Source organism: Miscanthus floridulus, chromosome 5 (genome assembly GCF_019320115.1).
Source record: "Miscanthus floridulus cultivar M001 chromosome 5, ASM1932011v1, whole genome shotgun sequence".
Classification (NCBI taxonomy): Eukaryota; Viridiplantae; Streptophyta; class Magnoliopsida; order Poales; family Poaceae; genus Miscanthus; species Miscanthus floridulus.
In genome coordinates, this window is record NC_089584.1 from 32,232,726 (window position 1) to 32,251,861 (window position 19,136).

Sequence of the window (19,136 nt, forward strand, 5' to 3'; positions counted from 1 at the left end):
CTTTAAAAATTAGCAAACAACTTATATGCAAGATACTTCTAACTATAGCTTCAGCTGCAAGAAATCAGGTGCCGCAACTTGGACTAGAAAATCTTCTGGATCATCATTGATTGGTGACCAACTGCAGCTTGGTATTTGTGCAAAGCACGTTCTCTTAGTCGAACTATTTAGAAACTAGATTCTTAATTGTAGAATAAATTATAAAACATGTATTGTGAAACTCAAACTTGTTATGATTATCTTTCCATAGCACTTGATTGCTAAATAAGTGCAAGCTTGTCTTTCGCGTATCGTAGGCACGAAGTGATGCGGCAATTGATGTTGATGTTTTAATTTTGCATTCAAATTTAGAGTTATATTTTAATTATCTATCTTTCATGAAGACTTATGTAAAATTGATTGGAACATTATGATTGCGGTATCTATTTTAGATAACAGTATGACACACGCTCATACATATGTTATCGTTGTATTATGTGTTCCTATTGCAACGCACGGGCATTAACCTAGTGATTATATATTTAAGGAATCTAGGGCGGTCACATTGATACACTATCCTCTATTAAAATAAGTAAGATCTGTAGGGGAATGCTACCGACACTAGCTAAAGTGATCAACTCATTGCCTTTTATTTCCCTCCAATGCCACCTCTCTCTCTATGAATGTGTATCCTAAGGAAACACTGCAAACTGGACCTATTTGAAAAGGAACAGAAAGATGTGCTGCCTAGATCCTAAAATTTGGCCCCAGCAAAGGAGGAAACATAACAACATGCAGTATGCAAAGAGGCATGCTTTCTACCAAAGCCTTCAAGATTGAACAAGGCTCTTTTCCTAGCTTGTTTTCTCCTCATTTTCCTGAATTAATTTGTCCATCTCCTTCTGCCCAGTAGCTATCAGTGTCTTCACCGTGTCAAACACGGTCAGTTTAATGCTGCATGGTTACAACAATAACTGAGTACTGAGCATTTACATGTGTTGTTAGACAAAAAAAAATCATTCTCAGTTTTACTAAAACTAAACCAAATATTTTTTGTCACCATGGTGTGTAAAAGGATATACCTGCTATTTGGTAGATTTTTTAATGCATTTGGCACAAAACCTCTATAAAGACCAGTTAGACCATCACGCTCCACAATGCCTGCATTAAGCATTGAAATAGACTTAAAAATGTGTTTCATTTTAGCATGATCAAGTAGCATGTGAGCACATAGAAATAGCAAATAACATAGGTCAGATCTATCAAGATCAACTGATCAAGTGTATGTTATGTATTAGCCATTAGCTCATGCAATGCTGGCATAACTACCTGGAATAGCATCGAAAACTGTATTGTATGGTGTGCCTTTCATCTGCATCTGTCTCCTAACAGTGTCCAGGGGATAACACATCAAAGTTGCAAATGTTGCTGAAAGAATAGCAGTTGCTAGAGATGTTTCTGGTCTATTCTTGTACTTCTCTGGTACAGATTTCTTCATCCTTGTACATCAAAAGAGAATGCAATATAAAAAAAAATGTGAGGTAAATACTTAAATTTGTGTGGAGCTTTCATGTATCATGGTATTCATATGCAGTAGAAGGAATCTCACAGGTCAAAAACACAGAAGTTCACAGCAATGTAAGGTGCAATTGCTATAAGAGATGGACCCAAGCCTCCATAGAAAGAGGCCAGCCCTTCTTCTCTCAGCATGTTAAGAGCAACCTACAAAGTCATCAGGCTAAGTCAGTTTAAAAAAAAATAGAAATTTTCACTTACAAGAGTGGTTACCTGAGGTAAAGTGCTGTTTCCAGATTGAACTGCTAGCCTGAGCCGGAGAACATCCAGTGGGTAAGTTACCTATAAACAAGTACAAGTAGAAAGTTCTGAATGTGCTAACAATGGTATTCTGTGGATTTTGATAAAATTCATGTACCATGAAAAACTAAAGACCAAAGAAGAAACCAACTATATCTAACAAAAACAGAAATACAGGGACATTTGCTAGTGAGTAAGCAAATAAAATAAATTACAAGTGTAGATGTCATGCCCGCACAAGCACCAGCAGCAAGTCTCCCAAATACAGAAAGCTCTCCATCCTTTCTCCGGAAAATTTTCTGAATTAAAAGCAGTAACATTGTGACTTGTGAGAGGGAGAAATGGGGAATTCACTATCGCAAAGAATGTAAAAAAAAAAACTTGATGACTAAGTGTAACCATGAGTAACTATGACCTTGTAAACTTCATACGAGAAGAGTTGCACCGCACTGTAAGGAATTATGCGAATGACCTGGACAAGTTAATGGAGATGGATAGGAATCAGCACAGGACTGCAAGATCAACCATGGATGATAGGGAACATCAAGCACCTGTGGAAGGTTGCCTTTCCAGTAACCCTTAAGCCCGTCCTTCTTCCCAATGTCTGCCATAGCCTGCATAATTGCTGATGTATCAGATCACAATATATTATCTAAAGCTGTAACCATTTAACTCCAGGTAGCACCTATCAAAAAGTTTTTTTAAAAAAAAAAAGGATCATGCTTCACAATTCAAGCCCATCTTTAAGATTAGGATTGCTGATTCAATAGGATGGTTAGTACCCATGTCAGGATTGCACAATAACTACCTGAACATATTTGCTGATCTCTATTTTCAATAGGTATGTCAGAAAGCAACATGACCAGGACTCAGAAAAGAGGACCATCCAAGGACATATGCAACAGATTCACCCATTAATCCATTAGTGATTTGTATCTTAAATTTTCTCACCTGTGTTGATATTATATTGAGCATAGGATTTCTTTTCCTAATGCAGTCATTTGTTAATTGACCAGTATAAATTGTCTCCCTAACATTGATGGAAGAAAGTTATTAGGAACCTCATATCCTGTTAAAGTCTTAAAGATAAGCTCTATAAACTCTGGTGTATCTCAGAATATTCCACAATCCACAGATGTGAATTTTCCACAAAGAACGTAGTACATGAGACTTCAATTTTCAACAGAAAGCGTAGTTCAGAAGGTACATTAATGAATGAACGTAGCACATGAGACTTCAATTTTCAAAAGAAAGTGTAGCTCAGAAGGTACATTAATGAATGCACAGCATCAGAGTGAAACTAAATCCAGCAAAGAGAAGCGCCTCATATTGGTTACCTCGAGAAATCCAACACCCTTCTTGGCGCTCTTTCCCGCCACCCGCACGCTATGCGTCTAGATGGATGAAAAGAACAAAATTAAATCCCGCCAGCCGCAAAGCAATAGTATGAAGAAGACCGACGAGCAAAGAATTAGAGCCGCGCGCGCGGTGGGTGGTGTGCCTGCATGAGGATCTTGACGCGGTCGAGCGGCGCGGTGACGGTCTTGGCTATAGTGCCCGCGGCGGCCCCCGCGGCGAAGAGCGCGGCGCTGTTGGGTACAAGCGCCAGCAGCGCGAGCGGGTGGCGCACAAGCTGCGCCGCGGGGGGCAGCCTGCGCGCCGTCCTCTCCTCCTCGGCCACCACCGCCGCCTTCTGTTCCTTCACCTCGTCGGCCCGGACGACGACCACCTCCTCCACCGCCTTGGCGACGGCCGCGGCGGCGTCCCCGCCGTCGCGGACGGAGAGCGAGGCGAAGGCGGGGATCCGGGGGCCCGCGCGGAGGAGCGGCGGCGCCCCGGCGTGGTTCTTCCGCGGGGGCCGCCACGAGTCGCAGGTCTCGACCCGGCGGCGGCTCATCGGGGTCGGCAGGGTGTCCTGGATCTGCGGGCCCGCGGGAGTCGGGAGTCGGGAGGCGGTGGGGGAATGGCGTCACCGCGCGAGATGAATTGAGCAGGCGGGGGAAGGAAATGGAGAAGGGTGGGGGATAAGGAGGGAACAAGGAAGGGTCTGTTAGTGCGAGGGTGCTTTATAGTCATGCTTAACGCATAATCAAACCCGCACGTGCTGACGTGCATCTCCCTTTTCGAGCGGGGGTGTTTGTCGTGCTCGTCCACTAACCACTGTTTAGTGGCCGTGGTTTCCACCAGATTTTAGTTTGTTTTTTTTACTACTACTAGTGCCTCACAAGAGGGGATGAACTCCGTGAGCCCCCTTTTTCTTTATCCCTATAAACCAAAGGAATGATCTTCAATTAGGGATGAAACAAATAAGACATAAGATAACTCCATAATTCATTTTTAGGTGAAACAAAAAATAGACATCCAATAACTTTGTATCTAAACTCCTTATTTAAAAACAATTACTATGTATTCAATAGATCTCTCTCACCCACAAATATGTATTTGCTTTGCGCTCCTATGGTTTTCCCCTCCTCCCACAAAGCCAACAAACATGATTGACCGTCTATGTTTGTGCCGTTTTATTCATTATTTCTAGATGATACTTTGGCCTAATCGCTAAAAATCTTTTCATTACTAACAACATGGATGCGGTTCTCTAAACTTTTCCCACGTCATGCGTTCATCTAGAAATATCTTTCTAATTCTCACAGCTTCGTGCAGAGGATCCATCTAGTTCTTATAATGCATGACACTAGCAAGAAAACAAGATAATAGTTTATAAAATGATATGTATAGAAAACAATAGGCTTTTTCCAAAATTTAAAATGAAAGTTGCTCTTCAATCGCAAAGAGTTTGTTGCAACGAGGTATTGGAAGCCGAACATCACAATACCAACATGATGATTGTTGGCCCATGAAACTATGAATCAACTTAAACTGTTGGGAAGAGGTTCACATTTGCATACATTCGGATCAAGCTGGATACTTAGGTTCTGTTTGGATTTACTAGAAGCTAATATTCAGCTAGTTAATACTCCCTCCGTAAAAAAAAAATACAATTCTAGTTTTTCGAGGAGTCAACAGTTTAAAACTGTGACTAAATCTTTATAAAAAATTAACATTCATAATACAAATAAGTACTATTAGATTAGTTATAGATTATATTTTCATAATAAATTTATTTAGACACATCAATGTTAATTGACCATTAGCAGGTTTGTTCGGATCCATTTTAACTATATTTTAGTTGTTTGATCCAAAACAGGGCTTAGTAGTTTAATCGAGCAAAGTGATAGGAAATTTAGGAGCAGTCCGGCTGCACATTAAACAAACGGCTTATGGGATCTGCAAGATGCCACTTTGATATGTTGTTTCTATTTTCTATATATAAGAATAGTGTAATGTTTAAGTCACAAATCTCAAAGCATATAGATAAGGAAGTATTTTCATAATTAGATCCTTTTGGTATACGTATTGATGGACGTCGTTTTTTAAATAATATACACTTGGCCATATTTTTACTCACGCGTATCTAGGATAACAAATTTTACTATTTTTAGAAAATATTAAAAGTTAATACACAAATTTATATTGGCAACCCTAAACTATTTCTAAATTTCTTATATATATATACATCCTTGTCCTTTTTTTCATGTTGGAGTGTTCGTTCGCGAGGATTTGTTTTTTTCTCGTCGTTTGCATTTGCGTACGCCCCTCGCGGCCATGAAGCTCCACGAGGGCACTCCGTTGTCACGGATGATCTCTGTCACCGTTGCCACACCGGTCCTCGCGTCCTGCTTGCCCTCGTCGTCGTCTCGTTCTACAACGTCAACTTCGCTGATAGTTACGAGTACATACGTTGCACCTCCTCTTCATCCTTTTCACCGTCGTCAACAACCTCTCTACCTACCACCTTATCGGTGTTTTGTAAACCGGACTAGTAAACTTATACGATTGTCGCGCTGCTCTAGAAAGACGATGGTAATATCCAAAAGACACGAGGATTTATACTAGTTCAGGCCGGAGCCCTACGTCCAGTCTTAGAGATGATCGAGTGTGTGTTTCTCGCTTGAATGCTCCGAAGTTCTTACAATGGGGGTGCAAGAATGGTGAAAGAGGTAGGAGAGATAGAGCTAGGAGACGGGCTGCCCAAAGGGAAGCTGTAGGAGCCCTTCTACGATGTAAGAATGAGTGAATGTCAAAAAGGATCCCAAGATGGATGCCCTGGCTAACCTTATACAGAGTCCGGGGCCAGGGCATGTACAAAGCATAAGGTTTTCCCGACCGAAGGGTCATGAGCCTGAGGGAGGACCTAGCTAACTTGGTTTGCAAACTATGCCGTCTTGTGGTGCACGTTTGGGCGCAGTTGTCGTGGTGGTCTTGTGGCTAAGTCGTGGCATGGTGTGACGTGGTGCTACTGTGTTGGCCGTGGCGGCACTGTAGGCATGGTGGTGGTTCGCCAGCCATCCTATGTTACGTGGTCTTCGTCATCGCCTCTTGGTTTCCTGGGGCGTCGTACAGGAGTTGGTGGCCGCCCCTGGGTCGTCGATCGCCCGGCTGGCTTGTGGAGCTGAGAGCCACGTTCCCAAGCGTCGGGATCGTGGCTCCCGTCGGTCTGGATGGCCTCTAAGTCAAGGCATTCGTCCTTCGTCGTGGATCACATCCCATAGTGGGTAGAATCGTACGTGTGTCTTGTCAAGCCATATTTGGACGGTGGGCACCGTACCGACCGTCACCGCCTTGGGCGGTGTTGTCGTGTCTGAGCTGCGTGGCGTAGGGGTGGCGTCTGATTGGACTGAGGTGATCGCTGTTCCCTCGGTCCTTGCGGGGTTAGTGCATCCTGCCTACTCATGTCAGAGCGGCATGTTTGGCTAGTTCTGACCTCCCCCCGTTCCTCCCAGGGGTCGGGATGGCGGAGAGGTCATGGGTCTCTTGCGCATCGTGCGGCTAAGGTAAAAGGTGGGGTCACGGCCGACCTTGGTGAAAGGTCCTAATATGGCTAGAGGGGGGGTGAATGGCCTATTTAAAAAAACTATAAATCAACTAGAGCAATTTGATTAGTATGACAAATAGCGAAATGAAAACTTACTCTAGCTCTACAAGGGTTGCAAGCCACCTATCCAACAATTCTAGTTGCAATGATAGCTAGACACACAATTTTCTATGATACTACTCACTAAGAGCTCTCAATCTTTCTACTCTAAAGAGCTCCACTAAGCAAACTTAAATAGCAAAGCAAGCTCTCAAATCTAATTACACTAAAGAGCTTGCTATAACTAATTTGCAAGAATGTAAACGAGTGAGTAGGATGGTTATACCGACGTGTAGAGGAACGAATCAATCACAAGATGTATATGAAACCAATCACCGGGAGAATATCAAATGGCAAGAGACAACCGATTTTTCTCCCGAGGTTCACGTGCTTGCCAACACGCTAGTCCCCGTTGTGTCGACCAACACTTGGTGGTTCAGCGGCTAAGAGGTGTTTCACAAACCTCGTCCACACGATTGGACACCGCAAGAACCTACCCACAAGTGAGGTAACTCAATGACATAAGCAATTTACTAGAGTTACCTTTTGGCACTCCGCCGGGGAAGGTACAACTTCCCTCACAATTACCGGAGACGGCCACGAACAATCACCAACTCGTGCCTATCCTCCACCGCTGCACCAAGCTGTCTAGGTGGTGGCTACCACCAAGAGTAACAAGTGAAATCTGCAGCGCAACACGAATACCAAGTGCCTCTAGATGCAATCACTCAAGCAATGCACTTGGATTATCTCCCAATCTCACAAAGATGATGGATCAATGGAGATGAGTGGAAGGCCTTTGGCTAAGCTCACAAGGTTGCTATGTCAATGAAAATGTGCAAGAGGGTGAGCTTGAGCCGGCCATGGGACTTAAATAGAAGCCCCCATGAAATAGAGCCGTTGGCTCAATTATTTGGCTGACTGTGCATCGATCGGATGCTCCGGTTAGAATGCACCGGACGCTCCGATCGTGAATACCGAACGTGTCCGGTCAGCCTACCGGACGTGTTCGGTACCTCCCAGACTGCCACGTGTCCAGTTGAAACCAACATAGTCATTGCTGCCTATTCTCCCGATGACCGGACGCTCATACCGGATGCACAAACACAAATGATCGGACACTGAGCCGCTGCGTCCGGTCGAGTCCAGTAAGCCCCAGGGCCGACCGGTCGTGTCTGTTAGAAACTGACCAGACGCTGAGCCTCAGCGTCCGGTCGAGTACAGTAAGCATCCACACTCGACCGGACGCGTCCGGTCACACCAGACCCGACGCTGCCAGCGTCTGATCAACTGTTCTGCCGAACACTGTGTTTGCTGATTCACACCGGACATGTCCGGTGTGACGACCGGACGCGTCCGGTCGCTGAGTTCGTCGCCAAATACCAGACGTGTTTGGTCACCATACCGGACGCGTCCGGTCACTCTATAACCAGCGCGACTAACTCCTTTTCAACTCTATCTTCTTCACCCTTGCTCAAATGTGCCAACCACAAAGTGTATCACCTTGTGCACATGTGTTAGCATATTTTCACAAACATTTTCACGGGTGTTAGCACTCCACTAGATCCTAAATGCATATGCAATGAGTTAGAGCATCTAGTGGCATATTGATAACCACATTTTGATATGAGTTCCACCCCTCTTAATAGTACGACTATCGATCCTAAAGTGATCACACTCGCTAAGTGTCTTGATCACCAAAACAAAATGGCTCCTACTATTTATACCTTTGCCTTGAGCCTTTTGTTTTTCTCTTTCTTCTTTTGCAAGCTCAAGCATTTGATCATCACTATGCCATCATCATCGTCATGATCTTCATCATTGCTTCATCACTTGGAGTAGTGCTACTTATCTCATAATCACTTTGATAAACTAGGTTAGCACTTAGGGTTTCATCAATTAACCAAAACTAAACTAGAGCTTTTAATCTCCCTCTTTTTGGTAATTGATGACAACCCTTTCACAAAGATATGAATTGAGATTTAATTGAATTCACGTTGCTTGCCCAAGCATATCTACCATGTGTAAAAGAATATGGACAAGTTTTATGAACTCCAAATGGTAGTAATTGCTCCCCCTATATATGTGCTAAGAGTTTGGATTAAAGCTTGCACATATGCTTAGATAGGAAATATAGGAGACAATGTCTACCAAATGATGCTAAGGTATAAGAGATGGACCTTTGAAGCGTGATACCAATCGGAGTGCACCAATATACCATCCTTAGCACCATTAGTAACTAGACATACACAGAAACTAGAATACCCCATGAGATCAACATTACAAATAAGGGTCTAGTTTCCATAGAATGAACATAAGTCTAGTTACTTTAACTAGATACCACTTGATAGCTAGATACCATTTGTAAATACTTGGAAATGAAATCATTAGATATCCTATGCATGCTAGTTTTTCATTTTAACATTCAAACCAACAACCAGCATACACCACACAAGCATGGATATTGAAATTAAGAACTTGAACCATGCAAGCAAATATATGAAATGCATATTCAAATGCGTCATACAAGTTTATGAGCTTGCTCCCCCTACTTGTGTGCTCAAAATTTTAATTGATCCCTTTCTTTTATCATATCTCTCCCCCTATGTCAAATACTCCCCTATCACTCATATCTTTGTTTCTCTCCCCCTTTGTCATCAATGACCACAAAGGCTTGAAGTAGAGATAGGTTCAAATTATAGATAGATTGGGGTGAAACCATGTGAAATGCATATCATTTTTCAATTTGGTTCAATCTAGTTTACTTGCAAAAGATATTTAACTCGGTTTGATCCAAGGACAAGCTTCTTCACACCTCCAAATAAGGGTTATCTTGTACCATGTTGAGTTAAACACTTATAGCTCATTTTATAGATCAAACACTAGGTTTACAAGCCCACAAACATGTCATATGCTACCACTAGATCATTTCAAACATACAAGTAATAGTGGTACCATACAAGCATCAAATTCATTTGATTTTCATGAATGAGCCTATTCAAGTGTGAAATATGTCTAGATGCACTAATCATGTCCTTAGCAAGGATGTATGCCATGCCAATCAACTTTTACCTTGGATTGCTCAAAGGAGAGGCATGTCATATAAGTTAGAGGGGTGCCTCAACACATATTGGAGAAGTCAAGTATGTTCAATTCATTCCTTAGCTTGCAAAACCTCTTTTCATCAAGTGGCTTGGTGAATATGTCAGCAAGTTGATCTTCGGTGCCCACACTTTCTATGCAAATGTCCCCTTTTTGTTGGTGATCTCTTATGAAGTGATGACAGACATCTATATGCTTTGTTCTTGAGTGTTGAACCGGGTTGTTGGTGAGCTTTACAATACTTTCATTGTCACATAGCAATGGCACTTGCTTGAACTTGATTCCAAAATCATTCAAAGTAGCCTTCATTCAAAGTAATTGAGCACAACAACTACCGGCCGAAATGTACTCCGCTTCGGCGGTTGAAAGTGCTACACTATTTTGCTTCTTTGATGACCAAGACACAAGTGATCTTCCCAATAGTTGACATGTGCCCGATGTGCTCTTTCTCTCAACTTTACATCCCGCATAATCGGAGTCCGAATATCTAATCAACTCAAATCTTGCTCCTTTGGGATACCATAATCCAACATATTGTGTATGCTTCAAGTACCTCAATATTCTCTTAGTTGCCTTCAAATGACTTTCTCTTGGTGAGGCTTGAAATCTAGCACATATGCATACACTAAACATCTCATCCGGCCTTGATGCGGTCACATAGAGTAGACTTCCAATCATGGACTGATACATCTTTTGATCCACCATGTTGCCACTAGCATCACTATCCAAGCTTCCACTTGTCCCCATTGGTGTACTAATAGCTTTAGCATCATCCATGCCAAACTTCTTGAGCATGTCCTTAATATACTTGCCTTGACTCACAAATGTGCCATTCTTCATTTGCTTGATTTGAAGACCAAGGAAGTAACTAAGCTCTCCAATCATAGACATCTCAAACTCACTTGCCATCATTTTGCCAAACTCCTCACAAAATTCTTGATTTGTTGATCCAAAGATGATATCATCAACATAGATTTGCATTACAAACAAGTCATTTCTAAGCTTCTTGGTGAAGAGAGTGGTGTCAACCTTTCCCATCTTGAATCCCTTAGAGAGTAGGAAATCCCTCAATCTCTCATACCATGCTCTAGGTGCTTGTTTCAATCCATACAAAGCCTTTCTCAACTTGTAAATATGGTTGGGTTTCTTTTCATCTTCAAAACTGGGAGGTTGCTCAACATACACAAGCTCATTGATGTACCCATTGAGAAATGCACTTTTCACATCCATTTGGTACAACTTGATGTTATGGGCACAAGCATAAGCTAGCAAGATCCTAATTACTTCTAATCTTGCAACCAGGGCATATGTTTCTCCAAAGTCAAGACCTTCAACTTGAGTGTAACCTTGAGCCACTAATCTTGCTTTGTTCCTTATTACTATCCCATCTTGATCTTGCTTGTTTCGAAAGACCCACTTGGTTCCAATCACATTATGATCCTTAGGCCTCTCAACTAAATCCCATACTTGGTTTCTTGTGAAGTTGTTTAGCTCTTCATACATAGCATTGATCCAATCAACATCCCTCAAAGCTTCATCTATCTTCTTAGGTTCAATGAATGACACAAATGAGAAATGCTCACAAAATAAAGCCAATCTTGATCTTGTTTGCACACCTCTTAAAATATCACCAATGATAGTGTCCAATGGATGATCTCTTGCAACATTGGTTGGTTGAAGCACTTGCACTTGATTGCTAGTATTTGATTGATCACTTGGTTGAGATGATGAACTAGCCACTTGTTGATCTTGCCCATTATCATCACTAGTGCTTGCTTGGATTTAATCATGAGAACCACTAGCTTGCACATTTGAGTTAGAGAGTACTTGATTCTTGTCATCTTCAACATCAATCACCACTCTTGGCCTTAACTCACCAGTGTCCATGTTCTTCATTGCATTGACCAATTGAGTGCCTCTTACATCATCTAGATTCTCATCTTCCTCTTGGGAACCATTTATTTCATCAAACTCTATATCATGAACCTCCTCAAGAGTACCACTAGCCAAATTCCAAACTCTATAAGCCTTGCTAGTAGTGGAATAACCAAGCAAGAAACCTTCATCACATTTCTTTTCAAACTTGCTCAATCTAGTGCATTTCTTCAATATATAGCATTTACAACAAAAAAAACCCAGAAGTATGCTATGTTGGGCTTTCTTCCATTCAATAGCTCATAAGGTGTTTTCTCCATCATGGGGTGACAATAGAGTCGGTTGCTATAGTAGCATGCCATGTTGATTGCTTCGGCCCAAAATGAATGACTCACATTGTACTCATTCAACATTGATCTTGCCATATCAATCAAGGTTCTATTCTTTCTTTCAACTAGCCCATTTGATTGAGGAGTATACTTGGCCGAGAATTGATGTCTAATTCCAAATTCATCACATAACTCATCAATTCTAGTATTCTTGAATTCACTACCATTGTCACTTCTAACTTTCTTGATGGTTGTTTCAAACTCATTGTGAATGCCTTTGACAAAAGATTTGAATGTTGCAAACACATCACTCTTGTCAATAAGAAAGAAGACCCATGTATATCTAGTGAAATCATCCACAATCACAAATCCATATTTGTTTCCACCAATGCTAGTGTAAGTGGTTGGTCCAAACAAGTCCATGTGCATCAATTCAAATACCTTAGATGTGCTCATCATGCTCTTCTTAGGATGTGAGTTACCAACTTGTTTTCTGGCTTGACATGCACTACATAGCTTATCTTTCTCAAAAGTGACATCTTTCAAGCCTCTAACTAAGTCATGCTTGATCAACTTGTTCAATTGTTTCATTCCAACATAACCAAGCCTTCTATGCCATAACCAACCCATGCTAGACTTAGTGATCAAACATATTGACAATTGAGCTTCTCTAGCATTGAAATCAACTAAGTATAGATTCTCATATCTAAATCCTTTGAATATCAAGTTAGATCCATCTACACTTATGATTTATACATCATCCACACCAAATATGCACTTGAAACCAAGATCACATAATTGAGCTACCGACAATAAGTTGAAGTTCAAGCTCTCTACTAGTAGCATATTGGAAATGCTCAAATCATTGGATATTGCAATCTTACCAAGCCCTTTGACTTTGCCTTTGCCATTGTCACCAAATATGATACTATCAAACCTATTGCTCTTGTTTTCATTGATTGAATTGAACATTCTTGAATCACCGGTCATGTGTTGTGTGCACCCACTATCAAGCACCTAATGCTTTCCTCTGGCTTTATAATTTACCTACAAAAGAAGATCAATTCTTTTTAGGTACCCAAACTTGCTTGGGTCCTTGTAGGTTAGTCACCAAGGTCTTTGGTACCCAAATGGCCTTCTTCTTTGGGACCACAATTGGTGTACCAATGAACTTAGCCTTCACACCATTGGCACCCTTAAAAAGCATGTAACAAGAATCAAATTTAATTGAGGATACATTAGGTAGCTTGTTCTTGTTAGTCTTGTAATTTTGCTCTATATGCCCAACTTGCTTGCATCTATTGCAAAATCGACCATTGCCCTTCACAAAGCTAGCTTTGGGAGTGACAAAGGCCGCCTTGCCTTTCTTGGGGGTATAACCTAATCCCTCTTTGTTGAGAGAAAACCTTTGGCTACCCAAGCACTTTAGCAAGCGGGCTTCTCCACCATAGGCATTGCCTCACGAGTGAGCTCATTCACCTCCTTCTTGAGGGTCTTATTTTCCACCATTAGTGAGGTTTCACAAGTGAGACCATCACTCAAAGGTGAAGTAGAAGTGATATTGCTACAAGAAGTATTAGTGGGAGCAACAAAAATAGATTCATTAATAAGATCACATGTTAGTCCCACATCACATGATATGATCATTTGCTCCTTCTTAGCTTCTTTCACTTTGACTTGCTCAATGAGAGAGGAGTGGGCCTTTTCAAGCTTAGAGTGAGCTTTGCCAAGCTTCTCATGGGCTTCCATTAGCCGCTCATGAGTGGCATTGATCTCATCAAAGGATTGCTCAAGAAATTTTACTTTCTTGCGCAATTCTTTGCACTCCTTTCTCTTCATCTCATTGCAAGCGTGCACTTGCTCACACATGTCCAAGAGCTCCTCCTTGGTGTACTCCTCATCCTCATCCTCATCATTATCATTCCAACAAGAGTCACTTTCACATTCATCATCATCACTCTCATCATAATTTACCTTGGTAGGCTTTGCCATGAGATATGTCGATGGAGTGTCGAAGATGGAGAGCTTCTTGTTGATGGCGATACTTGCTAGTGCTCTCTTGATAGATTTCTTGTCATCATCACTAGAGCTATCACCATCCGAGGAACCATCACTATCCCAAGTGACTACATAGCCTCCACCCTTCCTCTTCTTTCGGAAGGTCATTCTCTTCTCCTTCTTTTCATTTTTATCTTTTTTGTGCTTCTTCTTCTCATCTTCATCATTCTTACTATTGTAGGGACAATTTGCTACAACATGATCGGGGCTCTTGCAATTGTAGCATCTTCTCACATACTCTTTGCTCTTGGTGTGATCTCTTCTCTTTCTTGCACCATAGCCCTTCTTCTTCATGAATTTGCCCATCTTACGCACAAATAGAGCCATGGCTTCATCATCAATGTCACTAAGATCATCATCATCACTTGATTCTTTCTTTGACTTGCCCTTGTTCTTGGATGATGATGAGCTAGCCTTAAATGCTACACTCTTCTTCTTCTTGTCCTCTTCTTCCTTCTTGTCCTCCTTGTCATCCTCTTCCCTTTCCACACGGTATGTCTCTTCGGTCATGACATCACCTAGTACTTGGTTGAGGGTAATCTCTTTCAATCCTCCTCTTATGATAAGCAATCTCAACATCTCAAATCTTGGAGGTAGGCACATCAAGAACCGATGAGAGACATCATCATCCTTGATCTTCTCTCCCAATGCCTTCAAATCATTGATAATTACTTGCAAACGATGGAACATCTCCGGAATGCTCTCATCTTTCTTCATCTTGAAGCTTGTCAATTTGTCCTTGAGGATATACAACTTGGCACTCTTCACTGCCGGTGTACCCTCATATGTTTCCTCCAATCTCTTTCACACCTTATTTGCTCTTTCACAATTCTTGATTTGCTCAAACACCTTGGAATCAATGGCATTGTATATAGTGTTGAGAGCCATTGTATCTTATTGCTTGTTGATCTTATCTTGGTTGGTGGGATCATCGGGGTCAATGATAGCATAGTCATTTTCGGTCACTTCCCATACTTGATCATTGAACATAACTTGAACATAACTTGAGCCATAATTTGACACCGAGGTTGTTAAGCCTTCAATCAAATGGTGACCACGGCTCTGATACCACTTGAAAGGTCCTAGTATGGCTAGAGGGGGGGTGAATAGCCTATTTAAAAATCTACAAATCAACTAGAGCAATTTGATTAGTATGACAAAAGGCAAAATGCAAACTTGATCTAGCTCTACAAGGGTTGTAAGCCACCTATCCAACAATTCTAGTTGCAATGATTACTACACACACAACTTGTTATGATACTACTCACTAAGAGCTCTCAATCTTGCTACACTAAAGAGCTCCACTAGATGAACTTAAATAACAAATCAAGCTCTCAATTCTAGTTACACTAAAGAGCTTGCCACAACTAGTTTGCAAGAATATAAAAGAGTGAGTAAGATGATTATACCACCATGTAGAGGGATGAACCAATCACAAGATGAAGATTAAGCCAATCACCGGGAGAATACAAATAACAAGAGACAACCGATTTTTCTCTCGAGGTTCACGTGCTTGCCAACACGCTAGTCCCCGTTGTGTCGACCAACACTTGGTGGTTCAGCGGCTAAGAGGTGTTTCACAAACCTCGTCCACATGATTGGACACCGCAAGAACCTACCCACAAGTGAGGTAACTCAATGACATGAGCAATTTACTAGAGTTATCTTTTGGCACTCCGCTAGGGAAGGTACAACTCCCCTCACAATCACCGGAGATGGCCATGAACAATCACCAACTCATGCCGATCCTCCACCGCTGCACCGAGCCATCTAGGTGGTGGCAATCACCAAGAGTAACAAGCGAAATATGTAGCGCAACATGAATACCAAGTGCCTCTAGATGCAATCACTCAAGCAATGCACTTGGATTCTCTCCCAATCTCACAAAGATGATGAATCAATGATGGAGATGAGTGGGAGGGCTTTGGCTAAGCTCACAAGGTTGCTATGTCAATGAAAATGTGTAAGAGAGTGAGCTTGAGCTGGCCATGGGGCTTAAATAGAAGCCCTCACGAAATAGAGCCATTGGCTCAATTATTTTGCTGATTGCGCATCAACCAGACGCTCCGGTCAGAATGCACCGGACGCAGCATCGGACGCTCCAATCGTGAATACCGGATGCGTCCGATCAGCCTACCAGACGTGTTCGGTAGGTCCCAAACTGCCACATGTCCTGTTTAAACCAGCATAGCCGTTGCTGCCCATTCTGCCGACTACCGAACGCTAAGCCGCCGAGTCCGGTCGAGTCTAGTAAGCCCCTAGGGCCGACCGGACGCGTCTGTTAGAAACTGACCAGACGCTGAGGCCCAGACGCTGAGCCTCAGCATCCGGTCGAGTACAATAAGCACCCACGGACGACCGAACATGTCCGGTCACACCGGACCGAACGCTGCCAGCATCCGATCAACTGTTCTGCCGAACACTGCGTTTGCTGATTCACACCGGACGTGTCCGGTATGGCGATCGGACACGTCCGGTCGCTGAGTTCGTCGCCAAAAATCAGACGTGTCCGGTCACCATACCGGACGCGTCTGGTCACTCTGTAACCAGCGCGACTAACTCCTTTTCAACTCTATCTTCTTCACCCTTGCTCAAATGTGCCAACCACCAAGTGTATCACCTTGTGCACATGTGTTAGCATATTTTCACAAACATTTTCAAGGGTGTTAGCACTCCACTAGATCCTAAATGCATATGCAATGAATTAGAGCATCTAGTGGCACTTTGATAACCGCATTTCGATACGAGTTCCACTCCTCTTAATAGTACGGCTATCTATCCTAAATGTGATCACACTCACTAAGTGTCTTGATCACTAAAACAAAATAGCTCCTACATTTTATACCTTTGCCTTGAGCCTTTTGTTTTTCTCTTTCTTCTTTTCCAAGTTTAAGCATTTGATCATCACTATGCCATCATCATCATCATGATCTTTGTCATTGCTTCATCACTTGGAGTAGTGCTACCTATCTCATAATCACTTTGATAAACTAGGTTAGCACTTAGGGTTTCATCAATTAACCAAAACCAAACTAGAGCTTTCAGTTGGTCCAAACAAGTCTATATGCATTAGCTCAAATGCCTTAGATGTGCTCATCATACTCTTCTTAGGATGTGTGTTACCAACTTGCTTTCTGGCTTGACATACACTACATAGCTTATCTTTCTCAAAAGTGACATCTTTCAAGCCTCTAACTAAATCATGCTTGATCAACTTGTTCAATTGTTTCATTCCAACATGACCAAGCCTTCTATGCCATAACCAACCTATGCTAGACTTAGTGATCAAACATGTTGACAATTGAGCTTCTCTAGCATTGAAATCAACTAAGTATAGATTCTCATATCTAAATCCTTTGAATATCAAGTTAGAGCCATCTACACTTATGATCTCTACATCATCCACACCAAATATGCACTTGAAACCAAGATCACATAATTGAGCTACCAACAATAAGTTGAAGTTCAACCTCTCTACTAGTAGCACATTGGAAATGCTCAAATCATTGGATATTGCAATCTTACCAAGCCCTTTGACCTTGCCTTTGCCATTGTCACCAAATGTGATACTATCAATCCCATTGCTCTTGTTTTCATTGATTGATTTGAATATTCTTGAATCACCGGTCATGTATTGTGTGCACCCACTATCAAGCACCCAATGCCGTCCTCTGGCTTTATAATTTACCTACAAAAGAAGATCAATTCTTTTTAGGTACCCAAACTTGCTTGGGTCCTTGTAGGTTAGTCACCAAGGTCTTTGGTACCTAAATGACCTTCTTCTTTGGTCCCACATTTGGTGTACCAATGAACTTAGCCTTCACACCATTGACACCCTTAAAAAGCATGTAACAAGAATCAAATTTAATTGAGGATACATTAGGTAGCTTGTTCTTGTTAGTCTTGCAATTTTACTCTATATGCCCAACTTGCTTGCATCTATTGCAAAACCGACCATTACCCTTCACAAAGCTAGCTTTGGGGGTGACAAAGGCCGCCTTGCCTTTCTTGGGGGTATAGCCTAATCCCTCTTTGTTGAGAGAAAACCTTTGGCTACCCAAGCATTTTAGCAAGCGGGCATCTCCACCATAGGCATTGCCTAAGGCACGAGTGAGCTCATTCACCTCCTTCTTGAGGGTCTCATTTTCCTCTTTTAGTGAGTTTTCACAAGTGAGACCATCACTCAAGGGTGAAGTGGAAGTGGTAGTGCTACAAAAAGTGTTAGTGGGAGCAACAAAAATAGATTCATCAATAAGATTACATGTTAGTCCCACATCACATGATATGATCACTTGCTCCTTCTTGGCTTCCTCCACTTTGACTTGCTCAATGAGAGAGGAGTGAGCCTTTTCAAGCTTAGACTGAGCTTTGCCAAGCTTCTCATGGGCTTCCATTATCCTCTCATGAGTAGCATTGAGCTCATCAAAGGATTGCTCAAGAAATTTTACTTTCTTACGCAATTCTTTACACTCCTTTCTCTTCATCTCATTGCAAGCATGCACTTGCTCGCACATGTCCAAAAGCTCCTCCTTGGTGTACTCCTCATCCTCATCATCATCATTATCATTCCTATAAGAGTCACTTTCACATTCATCATCATCACTCTCATCATATTTTACCTTGGTAGGCTTTGCCATGAGACATGTCGATGGAGTGTCAAAGATGGAGGGCTTGTTGTTGATGGCGATACTTGCTAGTGCTTTCTTGATAGGTTTCTTGCCATCATCACTAGAGTCATCACTATCCGATGAGCCATCACTATCCCAAGTGACTACATAGCCTCCACCCTTCTTCTTCTTTTGGAAGGTCATTCTCTTCTCCTTCTTCTCCTTCTTTTCATTCTTATCTTTCTTATGCTTCTTCTTCTCATCTTCATCATTATCACTATTGTAGGGACAATTTGCTACAACATGATCGGGGCTCTTGTAATTGTAGCATCTTCTCACATACTCTTTGCTCTTGGTGTGATCTCTTCTTTTTCTTGCACCATAGCCCTTCTTCTTCAT

The 19,136-nt window shown here is 42.0% G+C and overlaps 1 protein-coding gene across 1 annotated transcript; it reads right to left on the reverse strand.

The window, feature by feature from the left end:
- Window positions 1-450: 450 nt before the first annotated feature.
- Window positions 451-3,809, reverse strand: LOC136451911 (probable envelope ADP,ATP carrier protein, chloroplastic). The gene is made up of 10 exons (XM_066452591.1): window positions 3,296-3,809; window positions 3,132-3,188; window positions 2,346-2,408; window positions 2,210-2,266; window positions 2,010-2,093; window positions 1,768-1,836; window positions 1,589-1,701; window positions 1,309-1,478; window positions 1,062-1,140; window positions 451-933 (listed from the first exon to the last, which is right to left on the reverse strand). Exons 1-10 carry the CDS (start codon window positions 3,689-3,691, stop codon window positions 834-836), a joined length of 1,188 nt encoding a protein of 395 aa, XP_066308688.1. The 5' UTR covers window positions 3,692-3,809; the 3' UTR covers window positions 451-833.
- Between the last annotated feature and the right edge of the window lie 15,327 nt (window positions 3,810-19,136).